Source organism: Mauremys reevesii, linkage group 9, assembly GCF_016161935.1.
Source record: "Mauremys reevesii isolate NIE-2019 linkage group 9, ASM1616193v1, whole genome shotgun sequence".
NCBI classification, from domain to species: Eukaryota; Metazoa; Chordata; order Testudines; family Geoemydidae; genus Mauremys; species Mauremys reevesii.
This window is the reverse complement of record NC_052631.1, coordinates 99,199,778-99,220,328: the sequence shown is the minus strand read 5'-3', so window position 1 is coordinate 99,220,328 and position 20,551 is coordinate 99,199,778. Positions and strand designations below refer to the sequence as shown.

The 20,551-nt window shown below is 47.6% G+C and overlaps 1 protein-coding gene across 3 annotated transcripts in view; it reads right to left on the bottom strand.

Moving 5' to 3' along the window:
- GPC3 (glypican 3) overlaps nt 1-15,645 on the bottom strand; it is a 257,485-nt gene extending 241,840 nt beyond the window's left edge. The window contains exons 1-2 of one of the 3 annotated variants that reach the window (XR_005585004.1): nt 15,374-15,630; nt 1,829-1,990 (exon numbers count right to left, since the gene is read on the bottom strand). Coding sequence is in view for 2 of the 3 variants with exons in the window: in XM_039489641.1 (XP_039345575.1) it covers nt 1,829-1,990; nt 15,374-15,521 (310 nt within the window). In the remaining variant the exon portion in view is untranslated. Of the gene's footprint in view, nt 1-1,828; nt 1,991-15,373 lie in introns of all 3 variants that reach the window. The other 2 variants (XM_039489641.1, XM_039489639.1) reach the window with 2 other exon arrangements.
- Nucleotides 15,646-20,551: the final 4,906 nt, after the last annotated feature.

The following is a 20,551-nucleotide window of genomic DNA, read 5'->3' as shown; positions in this document are numbered from 1 at the left end:
TACTCCTTTGAAATGACTGTTTGTTAGTGGTTCAGTCCAAAGACTGTGCATCAGGAATAACGGCCTTGCTACTGACTTGCTTTGTGATCTTGGGCAAATTGTGTCTGCTCTGTGCGCCTCAGTTTACCCATCTGTCAGGTCAGAATAATACAGTACTTATTTGCATAGGGTCAGAGAAGCATTGTTCAGTGTTAGTAGTTAGAGCTGTTGAAGTACGCTGGGACCCTCAGAGGAGAGTTATTATAAAAGTGTCAAACAGGGCCATTCTGGCTGATGCACCTCCAGCATCATCCAAACACAGTTTTAGAAACAAACCTGGTTAGGGGGCTTGTGCATAGGTCAGAAATCCTTGCCACAAGAGCCACAGGCAATACGAGAACCAAAGAAACACCTGGGATAGTCTCCTCCCATCAACTTGGTCCAGGGGCAGCTTCTATATTAGCCACAGAAGAGCCCTTATGCTTTGCAAACTAGAGGCTATTTATAATTTTACCAAGGTTCGGAAGCGAAAACCGGCTCTAGTACAGAGCAGCCCCTTTGGATTGGAAAGTGGAGACGATGCGCGTTAGAGAAGCACTTTCTAGCCATTCTTCCTAACCCCCTCTCCACATTCAACAGGGATTAGCGACAAAAACTCTTCCGTATTGCCCCAGGACACCGAGAACGACCTCACCGAGATATCTCCTCGGGCCACTCACGCCTAGGTTTAACCAGCTCTTTTCCTTTCCCAGCTGGTCCACAGTCCTCCCCACCCCATCTCCTACCACAATCTGCTCCGACACTGCCCAGTTCTTCCTCCAGCACCAGCGGCGGGGTGGGGGGGCTCTGCTGCTTGCCCTTCTAACCCTATCCTGCCTACAGATCAGAAGTGCACCGAGTCGCCTTTCCTGTGGAAGGGGCAGGAACCAGGGGGTGTAGAGCATCTGACAAAGGGGATTTAAAACAAAATTCAGACACACTGGCAAGGAAGCCCCATTCAGAGCTTTTTGGGGCTCAAAATGCTGTTCATCTGCAAGCTACACAACGCTTCCTCCACTAAGCGAACAGCAACAGAGCACAGACGCCTGTAGCTCTTTCAGATATCAGCTACTGGGCCGTGTCATTTCTCACTGGCAATGGTGAATGATTCCACATGTGGTAACTGTCACATCTGGGGCCTGAGCTGCTTGATCGTTACAGACCTCACGCCGTGAAAGTTCAGAAAGAAACTAAGTGCTGCCACAGCAGATTGTCACAATGAATTAATGAGCCAGGCACTGAAAACCTACAGTGCCGCAACCATGTAGCTACTGCAGCTCGGCAACAAGGCATGGCCCAGACTGAGCCGCGTGAGCATTTATTTAATGCTTCAGTCGCTATCAAAGAGAGACCCCTGAAAACCGCCGCAAAGCCTCAGAAGCCCTACACGCTTCCCCACAAATCTTTCCCTACCACCATTGAGGGAACTATATCAGTAAGGTGCGCTGACTAGGCAAGAGTTACACGGCTTGTCCTCCATTGGCACCAAAGGGGGGTGGGAAAGAGAGGGGGGCACGAGGACCCCCTTCTCTCAGCCCATACCCCAAGCAGAATGCTGCAGCTAGCATGCCCCAAGCTGCAGGCAGGGGCAGTCCCAGGTCAGGGGAGTGGCTAGTGCCCCATTGATACCCTGAAGGAGGATGCGGGGTATAAGACACTGCACTTTCCTGATGTAGCAAGGGCTGCTGCTAGCAGAGCTCAGAGGGGAAAGGTCCCATTCAGCCTTAATCCTTATTCCCGAAGCCGAGCATCCGGGACACTGTAACGCTCCCTGACGGCCGTGCAAGGGAAAGTCGTTCCAAACGCTTACCTTGGAAGACGGCGGCGTTTTGAATTATGAGGAACTTCAGCTCTATGCTGGCAGACTGGAGGAGCTGCTCCATGGTCAAACGGGCCGTTGCTTGATACTTCTCCTCCATTTTCCTTGAGCAGCAGGTTGAGCCCTTTGGGACACACACTTGCAGATCTGCCCCTGCATACAGAGACGAGCGCGTTAGAAGCTGGCCTTAGCACATGGAAGAAGAAAGCAGCTCCAGAGTCTGGTACCGTCGCAATAATTGCGTCAGGCAGATCCATTCAGCCTCCTGATTTAACTGCAACACTCCGGATTTTGTGCATCCCCTACTGGGCTCCCAAGCAGATGCAGAGCTGAGGGAAGAGGCATTCTAGGCAACATGGATATAGTTGGAGGGGAACCATCCCGACCCCACCACCTGAGGATAGTAGTCACTTAAAGCACAGGCCCCGATCCTGCTTTGCCCTAGAGACATAGCTAAGCTGTGTTGGGCAAAGTAATGCTAGAGCATCATTCTGCTCACATCTCTATGGCTGTGGGCACGCTGGGAGCATGCAGTAGGCGGGAGGGAGCCAGAGATAGGAGAGAATCAGATCGGGGTCGAGGACGTGGGGAAAATGAGGGGTTTGACAGGAAAGAAGCAAAGATTTGATGGAGGGGAGTTTGTGACACTGAGGTAATGCATGCCACTGAATATACAAATCACAGCATTACCGTATTTGCATATGCCCTCCAGCCTTCCAAACCCACAGCCTTAACTGGAATGGGCTTAGGACAAACCAATTATTTTTCAGTTTTTAATGGCAGCTAAAGGAAGTCTATTCAAATACACAGGGCAGGCTCCAGGCACCAGCTTAGTAAACTTGGGGCGGCCACTCCAGAGCGGGGCGGCATGTTCAGGTATTCGGGGGCAATTCGGCGGAGGGTCCCTCACTCCCGCTCGGAGCGAAGGACTTCCCGCTGAATTGCCGCCGATCGCGAATAAAATAAAATAAAATAAAAAAAAACCTGGAAAACGTGAACCCTGATAGCTCAAACACCAGAGGGCAAACAAAAAGAACCCAACATTTTTTAGTGTATTAAATCATTGGGGGGGAGGTTAAATCTCATGAACTTATGACTGCTTGAGGTGGCAAAACCAAGTCACTTTTGTAAGTCTTGGACTCATTTATATATATATATATAATGTGTGTGGGCGCGTGCATGTACGTTCATATGTTCATGCGCACACACACACCTCAACTATGTTCCAGCAGCAAATTGTAGGCACACAAGATCAAACAGAATAAAACAGCTCATATCAGAATCAAAAGCCTTGATCATAAAAATAATCTAATCCACTGCTGTGGTTTATAATACTGGGTGAGTACACAGTACTTAATGGTCCGCTAAAAAGCAACTTGAGGTGCAGAGACCCAAATCCAACCACCACTGAAGTCAATGAGAATCTTTGACTTCATCTCCCAGAACTGTCTTACTTATTAATTACTTGTACTGCAGTAGTGTCTAGAGGCTGTCAAGCAAGGATTAGATTCCACTGTGCTACACACTTGACGAACACAGTACCAAGATGCAGTCCGTGGCCCAAAGATTGCGCAATCTTAATAAAGTCATACATAGCAGTTCCACTAGTTTCACAAGAGTAGTTTCAAGTTTAGTCTGTAGGACGTGTTTTTTAAATGGAAATGAAGCAAGTTCTGATTGATTTTGACATTACTCCAGTAAATTATCGCTCTGATCTGAGGATTAATCATCCTTATATTTGTTGGGTTCTTCCTTTAATATCTCTACTATATTCACTTTTAAACTAATCACGGAAAAGTGTCAAAAATCACTTTTGAAAAAAAATGAACATTAAAGAACAAGATAAATATTAATGTAAACCTTGATCTTCCACTTTCCTAAGAGGAGATTAAAAAAAAAAAGATTCAAATTGTCAGGGCTCGGGAACAACGAAAATTGAAACATTTTCCCCACTATAAAAGGTGATTTGACACATTTCATTGCCAACGCATGTTTTATGCACAGGGAAGATTTTTACTAACACAGATATTGCACGTTATATTAAAACTGAGGCTTATTAAAGTGGTAAAGTGTATTAATGACATGTAGGATCGATTACTTCATAGGAGCACGGTGATATTGTATGTGCGAAAAACTAACAAAGGCTGTAAAATTGCCTAAAGCACTAAAATATTATGAAATAAAATATCTGAATGAAATATGAAAAGATATACGACTAACACAAGCTGTTACATAAAGGCACTTTTATAAAGGTGGTTTAGAATTAAATCCCAGTCAATTTGCAACCCAAGGTACATAGCACAATACCTTTAACTCTACTGCATAGCTTTCAATGTCCTGCTACTCCAGGGTGCTAGTTAGTGCTCTAATTTCAAACAAAACACAGAGTTGATACTGATACAGAAAAATCTCTAAAACCTAGCAGTGAAGAGAATTGTGTGTGAGAGAGAGAGAGAGAGAGAGAGAGAGAGAAAAGAATGGAAAACAGCAATGTCATCTAGGCACCTCCCTCCCTCACTGTGATCAGCTGAGCTATTTCATATCTCAAATTAGTTTTTTACTTTTAAGCAAATGACACACATGTATCCCACATGAGAGCAAACACAAAGGGGAATGGCTGGGAGTTACTTTGAATGGCCCAAAAATTTGTATGGTGGGAGCCAACAACATTAACTATCCTGGAGGTCAAGAAGGGCAAGCCAGAAATTTCAGAGTGGGATGCTGAAGGTTTAGGGCGTTGCTGTTTACAGCCCAAGGGTGCGGGTACAGTTTAGTGGTGACAGGACAGAGTCAGGCACTCTCGGGTACTATTCTTGACTGGCACAGGCTTGCTTGTAACATGGAACAAGTCAATTGGGGGAAGGGGCATTAGACTCTGAGTCAATGGGAACTGAGCATTTAACTGCTTTCTGTGCCACTGAAAACTCTTCTGTCGACTTTCTTATTATCCCCATTTTCTAGGTGAACAAACTGCTTTTCCACCCCCCAGCTGTTAAGGCTTGTTTGTGAAGAGCTTGGAGAGCCTCTCTTATTTGTATCGCCATTGAGCAGGATTCCATTGTGGGAGGTGCTGTACAAATCATGTGTGCTAGGGAAGACCAATGTATTACTGATGTTGCATAAAATGCTGTATATACAAGTCTGGATCAAGAACCACTCATCCAGCAATGTACTGATGTGAGGGGACAGGGTGACCAGATAGCAACTGTGAAAAACCAGGATGGGGTGGGGGAGACGCAATAGGCACCTAGATAAGAAAAAGTCCCAAAAAACAGGACTGTCCCTTTAAAAACGGGACATCCGGTCACCCTATGAGGGGATGAACATCTGGCAACATATGACAAGCATAAGGTCGACCCAGATATGTATTTAATATATTACTGCATATTCCTGGAGTCCTACATGAGAGGGGGTAAAAAGTCCCATGGGTAATCCAACCCAACCCCCTACAAATTTGCTACTGTGAGTATTTTATCTAATTCTTAAATATCTCCATTGATGGCTCCTGAGTGGGGAGATAGTTAAAATCATTCCACTGCTTAATGGTCCTTACTGTTCCAATTGTTTTATCTTCCAACCGACATTTTTCCTTTTTTTAGTTTCAAACCACTGCACCTTGTAATGCCATTCTCAGCCACTGCAAATGAGCTCTTCCCTTCGTTATAGATCATTACAATTTCGTTGTGGAGAGAAAAATCTCTAGGAAGTTACCCTGACAGGTTTATTTAAAAACACATTTCGATGTTCCTGTATTGATCTTCTTTTCATCTTTTTCCATTTCTAGCTGGACAATATTAGGCATGCGCGCCTGACCCTGCAGAACACTATTCCTGTGGCTAAGGGGCTGCAGGATCTGGCCCCACAGGCAGATGTGTAGAGATGAAGGAATGTTACAGTGCTGTGGCATTTATGCCATCTTGGGGAATAGGAGTGTAAATGCTCCAGTAATTTTGCACACATTCACGGCAAACAGAACTACGGCATTTCTAGAGCTGCAGCCATCTCCACTACTACTTTTCCCCACTTTGACACAGGACTTTTAAAATTCACTCTTCAATCAACTGCTGCTCCGCACGTCATTCAAATTCTCGCCGAGAGAGACCTGCACCCATGGAGAAGTGTTTAGTAGAGCAGGGACGACCGCAGCCCCATCATCTCCATGCAGTTGATGTCAAATTCTTATTAAGGGCTTAAGGACCAAATTCTGATCTCGGTCACACCAGAACATGGCCCCAATCCTGCCATCAGAGACAGGCAGACAGGCCACTCATTTCAGCAGGGCTCTCCAGGGGCACCAATGTCCATCTGTCCATCCACATTGACTTGCACATGGCGGCCTAGAGCTACAGTAAGCACACTGACGTTACTCCAGGTTTACGTCTAGGCTACAAGATGAGCATCTGGCCCTAAAAGTTGAGCAACGTCACACTCCAACAGCCTTCACAGACAACAGGTCAAGGAGGGTTCTTCGGACAGAGCTTCAGGGGCCCGGCACCAAGCCCTGCTGCTCAGGAATTCCTGCTGGCCCTAGTCAATTACTTTATGGGTCTTGTTTTCACTATCAACCCCGCACAAAAGGAGAGCGTTCTTCTTCTGAATACTTCAGGGTGACTAGTCAGAGACACAAACCTGGCTCACGCTTTTAACAACTTATGTTTGGATATTTTTTCCCTTGCCAGTGCAAAATTTTATGTTTAATAAAAAGTTATTTAAACCGCATGAGAAAGGGATTCAGCATCTGTCACTGAATATTAATGATTGACATTGTGAGGAGAAGGGAAATGCAGCTGTTCAGAAAACAGGTCAAGTGCCCATTTACCTGTTGTTGTTTTTTAAACCTAATTAAAAAGATATAAATTATAAACCAACCTCACTGAACAGGTGATTAAAGTCGGAACAGTATGGGTACCACATGGGATATTTATTATCCCTTACTCTCTGCACCATCTCCTCTTTCGCAGGACTGTCTGACGCTGGATTCTTATTCAAGTCTTGCAAAGTTGGGCACACAATTGCCACAACCATATGACAGTGCTATAAAAAGCATTTTTAATGAGAGGTTATAAAGAAGACATAAGTAAATTGATTTTATGTTTCTCTACTCAACAGTAGCCCATGCTCATTTTAAATTACACCTTCAAGAACATGGAGTTTGACTTACAGACATGTGTACACAACATATGTATTTTAATTACACAAACACATAGTGTCCTAGAGGCATCAGAAAGTCCCAGAACAACACTATTCAGGATGTTGTTAAAATTAACCCTGGGGGGGCAGAAATGATCTCACTATAAAATGATTGCCTTAGGAGGTTACTAAATTCTAGGGTTCTGCTCCTGCTCTTTACTATCTAGAGAGCAACTTGCAGGCCTGAAATAATTAAGAACAGAAACTCAATTCTCCAGTAAACTAAGATCTTAAACGATCATGCTAGGCTAAATGGAAAAGCAGCCTGGATGAAAGCATCATTAGTCCTACTCAGATTTAAAAAAAAAAAGAGATGCAAGGTACAAAGCAAGCACCCCCTTGAGCGATGGTGCAGGAGGCCAACAGGAAATGTTTGTTTAAAGCTGTTCCCCGGCTCCGTTCCAGTGCCCACAAACCCAGGCTTTCCATTCAGTGCGCCACTTTTAATACCTTACTCCAGGAAGCCAGGTGTTAATCTCCTCGGAGTTCCTTTGTGCTTGCCTCTCTCAAAGGGAAGGACCTAGGAGCACTGGAAACTGAATTCCATGAAGGGAGGGGATCACTCATGAATATTTCTAGCCAGACAGATGTTCCATGTAAAGGCTGAGGAACAAGACAGAGACTCTCCCACCCCCTCACTCTTGAGAAGGTGCTGATTCCACCCTTCCATCCCACTTCACAGCATACTGGGGGGGAAAGAGGGGTTGAGCAAAAATCCCACTCTTATGGCCCTAAAACCATCAGAGGAATGGGAGGGGGCCCAATGCGACTCCACCCCCTTCCCACAGAGCTCACCGAAGGTCTCCCTAACATCCGAGCTCTGTTGCTTTAGGAGGATGCCTAAGGAGAGCACCTCCATGGGACAACCATTGTTAAAGCCACAAGAGAACGCCCAATGGAGTTACTGCTGACTCCATCACAAGGGACTTGTCAGGGCTGGCCGAGGCCCACCAGCGGATGCAATGGCAGCATGGCCAAGGCAAAGGGATCCCAGGAAAGAGGACCCATTCCCCTGCACAATTTTGAGAAGCTGTGCCCCTGAGATACATATGGCTGAAAGTTCCCCCTCTTTCCACTGAGCACCCACCAAGGGATGATAACTAGGAAAGTTCGCAAGCTGCACCAGAACTGGGATAAGATCTGGGCCATTACATTTTTAGGAACCCACGTTCTGTTTTCTAACTAACAGGCTTAACCTCCCACATCTTGTGTCTGTGCTAAGATTGCCAGCCACACTCAAGGAAAGGCAAGATTCCCAAGCAAATTTCACAGGAGTCAGAAAAGGTTATTTCTACAGGGGACAGGAAGCAGACCTCTCTCTGCCTGGAAAGATCAAATGAGTTCTGTGGTTTTGCAGAAAGTGAGTCTAAACCAGGGGCAGCTCCAGGCACCAGCGCACCAAGCATGTGGCTGGGGTGGCAAGCCGCGGGGGGCAGCCTGCCGGTCGCAGTGAGGGTGGCAGTCAGGCTGCCTTCGGCGGCGTGCCTGCGGGAGGTCTGCCGGTCCTGCAGCAATTCGGCGGCGGGTACACCGAAGGTGCAGGACCGGCAGACCTCTCGCAGGCACGCCGCCGAAGGCAGCCTGACTGCCATGCTTGGGGCAGCAAAATACATAGCACCGCCCCTGGTCTAAACACTCAGACCCAACTGGGTGAAACATGCAGATTCAGCCATTTACGTCATTTACTAAGCAGGCACAGCTCCTGTAGGTGGCTATAGGATGATGTTCTAATACGGCATTAGTTACCAAAGGCAAAGCTTTCTAACCTGGGTACCCATGGCTAAAGGCATATTTAGGCACCTATATAAAAATGGTTTGACTTAGGCACCCACAAATCCCACTGATGTAACTAGGAACTACGGGTGCTCAGCGCTTTAAAAAAAAATCAGACCACTTCTATTTAGGTGCCTACATAAAGTTTTAGGAGTCTAGCTTCAGACACCCATGTTGGAAAATTTTGGCATAAGTTTCCAATCTACCAACCTATCCACAAACTGACCTGAAAGGTTAAAAAAAAAACCTGCAAAAAATAGAATCCAAGTAACTATTGGAAGAGAGAGAGAGAAATAGACACAAAAATGACAAACAAAGAGCTAAACTAAGATAGTAGAAGAAAGAAAATATCAGAAAGACAATTAATTTACTTATTACTGTTTTATGTACAGTGATGTAAGTTATCCCAGCACAGAATTCCACATCAGCTCATGTTTTTGCATTCAATGTTTGTTTCAAAAAGATCTTTAAAAATATCTGTACATCAGAGAAAAACTCATTTGGCATCTTAAGATCTTCCTGAAGAGGCCCCAGTGTTCAATGTTTACTCTTCACTCCCCAATACATAAAAACAATTTCTTCTCTAAATCAAATCTAAATTCTGGCATAAATTACTCCATGCTGCTCCCTTGAGTAATAAACTCTCTTTGATGGTAGCTAGGTCAGGAGGTCTCTAAGTGCTATCAAATACGCCATCACATGCTCTGGCGTCACAGAAAACATAATGCCATTCGGAAGCTTAGTCCACCTTTCTGCTCTCTAATGGATGCCTTCAATTAATATTGCTTCTGTTTCCTGAGCGGTATTAAAGTTACAATGGGTAACTTATTTACATTTCCAGAGTGTGATCCTGGAACCAGAGCTACGTGCATGGACACCTGTACCTTCAAGGCACTCCTCCAAAGTGACAATGGATCCAGAGACCCCGGGTCTGTAACACTAAGTACCCTGAAGTACTAACACCACATTATTTCTTCTATGTCTGCCATGAGATACAACTGCTCATAAAGCAAAGCGAAGTTCCTAGAAATCATTGTGTCTGGTTTGCTTTAAAAATGTGTTTTAGGTAAGTTATTTAAATACTCAATTTCTCTAAGTTGATATTAAATGTAAATAGGCAGTTTCTGGTGACTTGTGACGGGGAATTTCAGAACTTGTGTTGTTGGTTTTTTTAATTGACAGATGTACGAAGGGGAAAAAAGCAATAAACAGAAGGCTAGAAAATACTACTTGAGTGATGTTTTCCCTATTACAGAGATTTATGCAGCTGGCACTAGAAGCAGAGGATGCTCTGAAGTGTCATTACTCTTACAGAGGCATCCAATATGGGTCAGATCCAAAGTCTAAGCAAAAAGTCATTACTTGAATTATGATCCAGTTCTGTACTCCGGCATACAGAAAATCCATTTTACAGCTGATAAGCTGTAACTTTGTGATTGTAAGAAGTGGGCAGTGTTTCAGGTAAACACCCACTCTGTTAGCAGTTACTGGTACAGCTAGTAAAGAGTTAAGCAGATTCTGCAGACTCGCCAAGGTAAATGGCTCCTTACTCCGCCTGAAAATAAGGGAGGTGGAAGGGGCTCTTTGGGGAAAGAGGATCTAGTGTCAGGGCTGAGCAGTCTGGAGGGAGGAACTCTAGGAGCAGCCAAGCCTGGGGAGCATGAAAGACCTGAACTTTATTTATTGATTGATTTCATCATTAATAAATTCAACCTCCAGAAAGGGGGCAAGTTTAGACTCTATAAGCATGTAAACTGTGTTTGCAGAGCAGGCTGGGGAGAATGCCTGCTCACCGAGCGGTATATATAGGAAGAACTTTATGAACCAATTTTGCATCCATATCTGTGGCTTAAGGCTTCAAAGTCATGGCTACCAGTATATGAAAGCCAATTTGTCCAGGAAAAGTTCATCCTGCTGCAGAAGAACAAAATACAACCCAGCTCTGCAAGGGGATGTGAGGGAACTGCAGGGGATAGTAAATATCCCTCTCCTGGCATTCAACCACTCCTGAGACTGGGTTTGGTCCTTTCCTCTCCCCACACCACTGGGCTCACACAGCTGATTGGAATCCCATGCAACACAGTGCCCCAGTGGAAAGAGGGCCAGATGGGAGTCCTCTCTCATCTCCTGCTAGAAAGGGGAGGTTTCTTCAGGCTGCTGAAAGCTCCCCCAGGAGATTTGCTGCAATGAGTTTTCCTTTCGGGAAGCCCCTTCTGCAGATGCCAGATTTTTATAGCACCAGGCAGTAATCTTTGGGGCCACATAACTTATCTCCCTGACGGAGACCATTTGGAGCTACAGCTTATCACTCCCTTCAACATTTCTTTCCTGGCTGACTGGTCTTTCGCTTGCCAAGGGGGGGGAAAAATCTGCCCACTGCATGACAATGTCAGGGTTGGACAGTGTGGGAGGGAAGGGGGAACCCTCAGCCACTCCCCATCAATTCTCAAGCATCTGATTGGTTTAAGACCGCAGCCTAACACCTAAGAGCCAAATTCCACAAACGCAACTCCCACTGACTTCAGTGGGAAGTTTTGCTTGATTAAGGCTCATAGAGTTGGGCTCAGAACAGAGATTAAAGAGAGCTGCCATCACACGCAAACTTTGGGGTAGAGTTTTCCTCTTTAACAGACTTTGCTTCTCTGCCCAGTCTTAGCTGCTGCAGCCTGTTCTATTTTATCTGTCTAACCACCACACGTTTGTTATCTATATAAACTCACTTTAGCACACTTCAGAGAGTTCGCTGGATGTGCAAAGCCCTGCCTGTCAGCCAGATTACACCTACTGGATGCAGATAATTAACTTTAAGTACTTGGAGGAAAGTGCCATTCAAACAAATATGGTTTCTGACTAGAAAATATAAAAAGGGGTCCTAAAATAATTTATAGTCATGCATGGCATATAAACACACTCCCTCAAAAGGTGCAACTGCATGAAAAAGCTAGGGAGGCAGGCAGCTGTTCTGAAGGGAACATCAACAGGACAGCACAAAAATCTGGGAAAGTAGGAGAGGGGGACAGGAGAGAAAACATGTCCTGACCCCACCAGTATTTGGGTCTATGTTCTCTCCAGCGACTATCACTCATTTAAGACATTGCTGAAAAATGACAAAGGTCTGTCTAGCTAAGGACTCAGAACTCACAGAGGTTAAGACCAATACTCTGAAGTCTCAAACTAGACACACATGTATTCTTCTCCACTTCCTGTCCCAAATGCTTGTGAAGTATTCTGCATCTCAGAGATGGGTGAAGCCATTCTTGTATCTATAGTATGGCCAGTGCTATGAGACTCTCAATGAAAGGTGCTATATAAACTTAAGACAGCATTTTTATTTGTGACCACTGCTCATCATGCTGCTCATGATCACCCCATTGTTCCCTTGCGCTCCCCTAGCTGATTACTGTTTGCACCTGGAGTCTGTCTTTTATGCTTACATTGTAAACTCTTCAGGGCAGGGACTGTCTCTTTGCCATATGTTTGTACGCAGCCTAGCACAGGAGCGCTACTGTAATACAATAATATTTTAGCTCCAGTATTTTATGGTCCACTATTATACGGTTCCCCAAAGCACAGGCAGCAAACCTTATGTGCGGACAGGTAGAGAGCTAGACTGGCTTTGAGAGAGAGAAAGTGGGACTTTAAAGAGTGTGAATTTCAGTTTTTTTCCCCCATGTACATTTTTTTTTTAAAGGTAAAAAAAAATTGGAGAGAGACTTCTCACAGTGCAAGAGTTGAGAGGAAGAGTAACATGCCCTCTGCAGCCATTATCTGTAACTAATACCCAGGCAATTTTGCAAATGTACAGTGTACCCTGTGGGTTGTAACAGCTCTTTCGTACGTATAAAGGTCTATCACATACTAATACAACATGTTCAGACAAAGGTCTGCTACAGCCCTTCTACTTTAGGCCGGCACTGATCTGATTGTGTAGATCTGTATGTAAGCACTAAAATGCATCTGTAGCTCCTCGTGTGCAGCTTCACACGCTTTACAATTTCCCTTGCCGGCCTGGCCTGCAAACTGCACAGCAAGAGTCCATAGGAAGTGCTTTGAGAAGGAGTTCCCCATGCATTCGTAGTAGCCACCTCGAAGACGTAAATGTTCTGGGTTTAGGCCCCTCTTGTGGGTGCCCCTAACTTTAAGGGCCCATTGGCCTCAGTGGGACAATTCACACCCTCAATGTCAGGCATGTACGTAAGCATGTCACTGAACTGGGGCCTGAATCCTGATGCTAACCGAAGCCAGTGATGAAACTCTTACTGCTTTCAACAAGCCCCGGATCAAGAGGCCCCGCTTCTCCATTAGCTCTTCTTATCCATTTGAAGTGTCAGAAATCGTTAGGTCACACTATAACCTGACCATTTGCTAAGTCTCATTTTTCAAAACTGAGCTCTGCCTACAGCTTAAAGAAGGGATGACGGGGCTAATTTTACTGACGCTTTGCGAATAACGATTTCCTCCCAGGTACTGATTGTACCTGGGAGGAAATCCCAGCTGCCACCTAGCAAACATTCTGATAGACAAAGCATGACGGCAGGTTCCATACCCCTGGAGATGTGACTGGGTACTGCTAAGATACAGGGTGCCCCAGGGCACCACAGGGAAACCAGACCTTGTGACTTGTAAGTGTTCTGTTCATTCGTGTTGGAGCCCAGTGTCGCTTTCTGGTTGCAGTGAGTTACTCTGCAGGGGGACTAATTTCACACCTGGTTTTTATGCTGTTCAGTGTTTGTATAAAGGACATCAAATAGATTTGGGTAAAGAAGAGATGAATAGCCATCCTTAACAGTTAATCCAAATCTTCCCTAAATAAAAGAGCTTTAAAAAAAAAAGCTCATCTATCACTAATTCCGTTTTATGACAATTATTGAAAGTCTTTCTTTTGACCCAGTTCAGCATAATTATGAATGCATTTTTAGCGTGCTGTTGCATATGAATCATAAGAACCAAGTGGTCACCGCTGTTTAAAAACTAGCATGCAACTCGCAGCTCTGCTTTCCTGCTATTAAATAACAGCAACAAACTATACACTACTTATTCCATTTGAAGTTACACAAGAGAATTCATTACACCCTGGCTAGGATATAATTTTGCATGATCACTGAACTCGGAAATACCGATGAACCCTTTCTGCAGGTTTTCCTTCTTTTTCTCCTCTTCCTGTCTGTTACCAACACACTTGACATTGGCTTTTTCTCCGGTGCTTGTCAAAAACGGATGTTGTATAAATTGTAGATACAGTGAAGAAAGCTTTTCAAGAGTCTGTTTTTCCCCGCAGAGTTTGTGAACCGCAGCGGGGAAATCAAAGCGATCTCCTCTCCATCCCAACACGCTGCTCCGCACAGGAAGGGATGTCGCAGAAGAGGCAGGACACTGCAGAAAGCCACAGACAATGAGCGCAATTCTTCACTGTCCACAGTCCTCCCGCCACGGCCCGGGAAGAACGTGGGGAGCTGGGTGTCCCCGTGTTCTGGAAGTGTCAGAGATCGGCTCTTGGAGGCGCATTCACGCTACAAAAGCGGCGGCGGCTGCAGCCCACGCGAAGTGAACTAGCAATTCCGCAGCTCCGGCTTCTCGTGTACTTGGACCCGAGACCTTTCCTAGAGCCGGGCGCCCGTTGGCCGCTCCCCGCGCTCTCTAGTCAACCCCAAAACTGGAAAGCAAAAGCTCGGCTGGCAAACGGCCTGGAGACCCCCGTGCCCCCGAAGCGTCGGAGCCGCTCAGGGAGCCCGGGAGGGATGGGCTCGGGTGGCAGGTTCCCAACGCTGAAGCCGGGGCTGGAGGGCTGCAAGGTGCCGGGGGTGGGGTTCGGGGCACGCTGCGCCGCTCCGGGTCAGCTCCGGCCCCAGGGCGGGAGCGCTCCGCCTGCCCGAGCCCGCCGGCGCGGTGTGACTCCGGGGTAGGCAGCCAGCCAGGGCAGGACCCCGGGCTGCGGTGCGGGGCTGAGCGCACGCGGGGAAAACCCTTCTCCTTCCGCCTCCCCCCGCACCCCATTCACTCCCGCCGCGACGCGTTTTCTCCGAGCAGCCCAGCGCGGGCCGGGACCAGCAGCGCCTTTGCCGCCGCCCGTGCGGGAGCGGGAGCTGGAGCGGTCCCCGCACCGGGCCCAGCGGCCCGAGAGCCACGCACCCGGCCCGAGAGCCAGCCCCGCAGCTGGCAGCCCCCCGGCTCCAGGGAGTGAGCGGAGCGGGGAAGGGACCCAAAGCCAGGGGCTAACTCCGTCCCCGGGGCGCGCCTGCCCCCAGTCCCCGAGCCGGGAACACGGGCACCGGCCCGACCCAGCAGCGCTGCGAGCTCGCGGGAGGGGACCGGAGACTTCCACCAACTTTCCCCGGAGCCGGGGAAGCGCCCGCAGGCCCGAGGGGACGTGGATGGCCAGGCTGCTCCCCGAGCTCTCCGGGGCCGCTACCGCCCCCCCCTGGGGCCGCTTCCCTCCTTCCACAGCCCCCCGCGGGGCGGACCAGGCACCCGCTGCCCCCTCCGGGACTCGCTGGCTGCAGCCGCCTCTGGGGGCCCCGGGGCCGCTCGCACCTGTCACCCCCCCGCCCCCCCGGCTGGCGGGCTCCGGCTCACCTGCCACGGGGCTCTCGGGCACCCCCTTGGCTCCGGGCTGCAGCAGCTGGAAGGCGGCGCGGACGCGCTGGCAGGTGGCGTCGGGCTGGCCCCAGCCCCGCAGGCAGAGCGCGGCCAGCAGGGCCAGCCGCAGGGCGCCCCCCGCCATCCTCGCTACAGCCGCCCGCGGGCGCTCATCGCCGCCCGGCCCCGGCTCCTCCCCGCCAGCGCTCGGCGGCTGCCCGGCTCCCCCGGCTGGCGCAGGCAGGCGGCCCGGTCCCGGGCGCTCCCAGCCGGGCTGCCCCGCTCTGATTGGCCCGGCCGGCTGGCGCCGCCACTGGCTCCCGGCAAACTTTTCCCCGGCCCGCCCCCTCCGCCAAGCTCATTGGCCGCCGCGCCGGGGACTTCGCCCGCTTGCAGCCGCCCTGGCCCCGGCACCACCCCCGGGCTGGGGGCGCTGTCTCCCGGCTCGCTCCGAGGCGAGCCCCTGCGGGCAGCGCAGCCCCGGCTGGGTGCGGCCGGGGCCGGGGCCGGACCTGGGGGGTATGACCTGCCTCCCCTTCCCAGCACCTGCCTGCCGCGGCCGGGGGGACGGGGGGCGCCTGCGAGCCGCAGCGGGTTTCTGCAGCCCAGCGGGATGGGGAACAGCAGAGACCTGGCCCCGTCCCCCGCCCTCCGCTCCTTTTGCGGGAAAAACTCCGCGGCCCGGCTAGAGGAGAGGCCGGGGGGCGCTTGCCGCCGGCCCGGGGGAAGCTGCGTTTGGAAAGATGGATTCGGGGCAGGGCCTGAAATCTGTACCCTAAAAATCCCCGGGACCCCAGCCAGCGTCTCGCCTTCGCTCAGCTCCGCGATGGCCGAGAAAACCGAGCCTGGTCGTATGGACAGAACTGAGTTCAACTGACCCAAGGGGAGCAAAAAGCAGCGCCGATCACCTTGTTGCCAGCCAGGCAGGGCTGCGGGGGGGGGGCGGGAAGCAATGTGCCCCAGGCCCCACAGGGGCCCCCATGAGAACATAGTATTGCAACTGGATAAATTCATGGTGGCTAAGTCCATAAATGGCTATTAGCTAGGATGGGTAAGAATGGTGTCCCTAGCCTCTGTTCGTCAGAGGATGGAGATGGATGGCAGGAGAGAGATCACTTGATCATTGCCTGTTAGGTTCACTCCCTCTGGGGCACCTGGCATTGGCCACTGTCAGTAGACAGATACTGGGCTAGATGGACCTTTGGTCTGACCCGGTACGGCCATTCTTATGTTCTTATGTAACTATTTTTTATGGAAGGGGCCCCCGAAATTGCTTTGCCCCAGACCACCTGAATCCTCTGGGTGGCCCTGAAACCAGGCAGTGGGGGCTTTCTGCTCCAAGCTCCGGCCAGCAGGAGGGTGGGGGGTGCAGGAGAGGACCAGGGACTGTAAGGGGAGAAAGGAGACCAGGGTGACAGACACACTAGCCTGCGGGACCAGGATAAGCCTTCCAAAAACAAAGGAGTGTTGGGAACAAAAAGGCTGGTTTGAAAATGTCCAGTGAATGTGAACGTGACCCTTCCCGAAAGGCTGGCTGCTGTCATTGGACGGGTGTGCAACAAATCCTCCCACAGAATAATTTGGAACAATAACCCCCCACCCCATCTCTATCAGGGAGTCTGTCAATTCTTTCCTTTGTCATTAGCCAGCCCTTAGCTTATTACAGCCGAGCTTTTCAAATCCAACCCCCTCTGCAGCATTGAGAGACTATCAACTTGGTTCACATTTCACTCTCCGGTCAAACAAGGATATGGGGCAATTTTGCTTTTGATGGTAGTGACTTTCTAGTCAGTTTTTCCTTCTGGCCCTAGTATAATGGTGTCGTTCCTGTTCACACCATTTCAGAAGGAAATGTTAAATCCAAACAGAACCGTTTTCTTTGCCATTTAAAAGATACATGCAAACATTCCTATTCATATTAAGTAGGCTTGCATAAATATATACAGTTCACGTAAATATACAGCTCTACCTCGATATAACGCTGAGCCAACAAATCTTACTTCATTATAGATGAAACCGCCTTATATCCAACTTGCTTTGATCCACCGGAGGGAGCGGCCCCACCCCCAGCACTGCTTTACTGAATTATATCCACATATGTGTTATATCGGGTCAAGTTATATCGAGGTAGAGGTGTATAATAAATAGGTCCTAACAGTCATTTCTGTTCTCTGTACTCTGTGTACAGACTGTCCTACATGATGCACTATAGGGGATAACCATTTCTTATAAAAAATATATTGATAGCTCTTCAACAGTTCATTTATTATTTTTAAATCTATTTAAAATTTCTACCATCGGGAAATGATCCTGAAATAGGTATTGATATTAGAATCCAATTCCCACAAAGGTGAGTAATTTGCACAGGTAGATGGCCAGCTGCATTGTTTCTGCACTACTGAATTGTGTATGTAAATGTACTAGTTGCGCACACAAGTTATGTACACACACAGATTTAAAAATCTGGATCCAGCACTTTTAGCTATAGAGCTAACAATGTAGAATGGAATGTAAAATGAGGAGCCATCACAGACTGAACAGCCAGCTGAGACAGGATGAGAGAGAGGTTTTTCTGTAACCTGCAAAACTGAGAACAGAATTTGAAGAATAAACATTTTCTTGTTTGCACTTACGCACACATCTCGCCAATCAAGCCTTTGCTTTCTTGTGTCCGTCATTCCAGAAACATTTTTTCTCCTTTCTTCTGCATCTCCTTCTCAGCCCTCAGGAGCTTCTTGTTTACTGTGTCCTGTTTGATTTGCATATAGAAACTTTCCACACACCCACACACTGCTCCTTTGGCCTGTAATCTTTTTATCTTCAGACTTAAGTGAGATTTGTGACATCTCTGGCACTTTTATGGACTTTACTAACATTAACTATTCTGTAAGGTAGGCAAGGATCCTTGTATTATCAGTGGGGGAACTGAAGCAGAGAATTTAATGACTTGCCCAAGGCTACCAAGGAATCTATATCAAAGCCAGGGCTGAAACCCCAGGAGTTCCTCACTCTTTGGCCTATTTATCATTATTTATATTATAATAGCATAGAGGCCCCAGCTGACCTCAGGGCCCTGTTGTGCTGTACAAACAATATGAGACAGACCCTGCTCTGAAGAACTTACAGTCTAAATAGACAAGACAGAAACAACGGTGGGAGAGGAAGCAGAGAGAGGTGACTCGCCCCCAAGTCACACAACGGGTCAATGAAGGAACCAAGAATAGAATCCAGACCCCCTAACCAATCTAACGCCACATCACCTAGAAGATCATAGCTCTTATCATTCTAGGACCACTAACCAGCATCCCTCTCATCGTAGATGAGTCTTTGAGAGCATTCAACAGTATTAGAGAAATTTAGAACTGCAGTCAACTGACGGGGCCAGGGTTCCTTGTAAAAATGATCATTGCAAATTTGCACAGACAGCCTCTGAGTAAAGTCTCAGAACCATATCCATCTAGTTATGTAAAGCTGTGGTTTCAACCTTTTTTTAATTTGTGGACCCCCTAAAACTTTTCAAAGGTAGGTGAGGAGCTCTTTGGAAATCTGAGACATAGGGGTCTGTAAGCCGCAGGTTGAAAATCATTGATGTAAAGTATGAACATATTGGATCAAGCCCTTTTGGAGAGAGAATCTGACACAAGAAAATATACGGTAGATTTGGGAACGAGAAAACAAAACCTTATCCCAGCAACATATTGAAAGGAGAGGTGGGGAAGTCAATTATTACCCAGAAGCCAGCTGTTGTGGAGCAGTCAGCCCTGAAATTTTCACCTTATGGGCATGCTGGTAGCCCTTCCCAAAGGAAGCAAATGCAGGAGATTGACGTGACCTCTCAGACCCCTAAACCCTTGTTATGAACTAACAGAATTCCATCCTTAGGCAGTGTCAGACGTGACCCTGCTCTAGCTGTGCTTACAGGTTGTTAAAGGGTGCTTGAGAAAAGGTGTCAGTCAACACTCCTCTTTGCCAGCTCTTCTCAGCTGGTGGTGGAGAGGGTCGGGTGCACTCAACACCTGGGCTAGCAAACCATGATGGAATGAGGTTTCTGGGACACTGTTTCACCAGTTGAGGAACTACCAGAGGTGTTGGAAGGCACTTTAAGAGAATGTTTTCACTGCAGATAAAAGGTGTGCTCTTAAGTCAGGTTAGCTGACCTTTATTAGCTAACTGAGGTTACAATAGCAGACCTCAAAGTCGCAATACTCCAACAAAAAAACTTCAAAAACAGACTCCAATGAGAAACTGCAGAATTGGAATTAATTTGCAAACTTGACACCATTAAATTAGTCTTGAATAAAGACTGGGAGTGGATGGGTCATTACACAAAGTAAAACCTATTTCCCCATGCTAATTTTTTCCCTACTGTTACTCACACCTTCTTGTCAACTGTTGGAAATGGGCCATCCTGATTATCACTACAAAGGCTTTTTTTCTCCTGCTGATAATAGCCCACCTCAACTGATTACCCTTCTTATAGTTAGTATGGCAACACCCATTTTTTCATGTCCTCTGTGTATATATATCTTTCTACTGTATCTTCCACTGCATGCATCCGATGAAGTGGGTTTTAGCCCATGAAAGCTTATGCTCAAATAAATTTGTTAGTCTCTAAGGTGCCACAAGTACTCCTGTTCTAATAGCAGCAAAGACATTATGATTCTGGCTTTAATGGAGGTGAGCAACTCAAGTTCAAATCCAGGCACCCCTCCTGGCTTTAACTCAAGCTGCTAACCCCACTTAAAAGGAAAGTTGCCATGTCTTCACTACTGTTTTAACCCAATTTAGCTAACATGAGTTAGATAACCCCTGCTAAGATCATACCTCTTTTTCAGCAAAGACATTCCTTGAGTCACGCAGCTGAAAGTCCAATACTGGGGAGAAACTGGTTTTGAGGCCATTTTAAAGCCTGAAGGTTTGATGTTACTTGTTTTCATGACTGACAGATCAGACTTTCTGGTGCTCTGTTAGCCTCCTGGTGAGCCAGGATCAGGACTCAAACTGGGGGCACACCGGGAACAGCATTTGCAAATATGTCTATGGGCAGGAAAACCTATTTTGAGCACCTCGGGTTTTGTTCACTTTTTGCAAAAATTCATATGGGCAAAGGTTTGTTCCTGTGAAAGTTCAAATAAGTGAAGGTTGGGCCCATTGCTGAAATTAATAGGTGCTGAA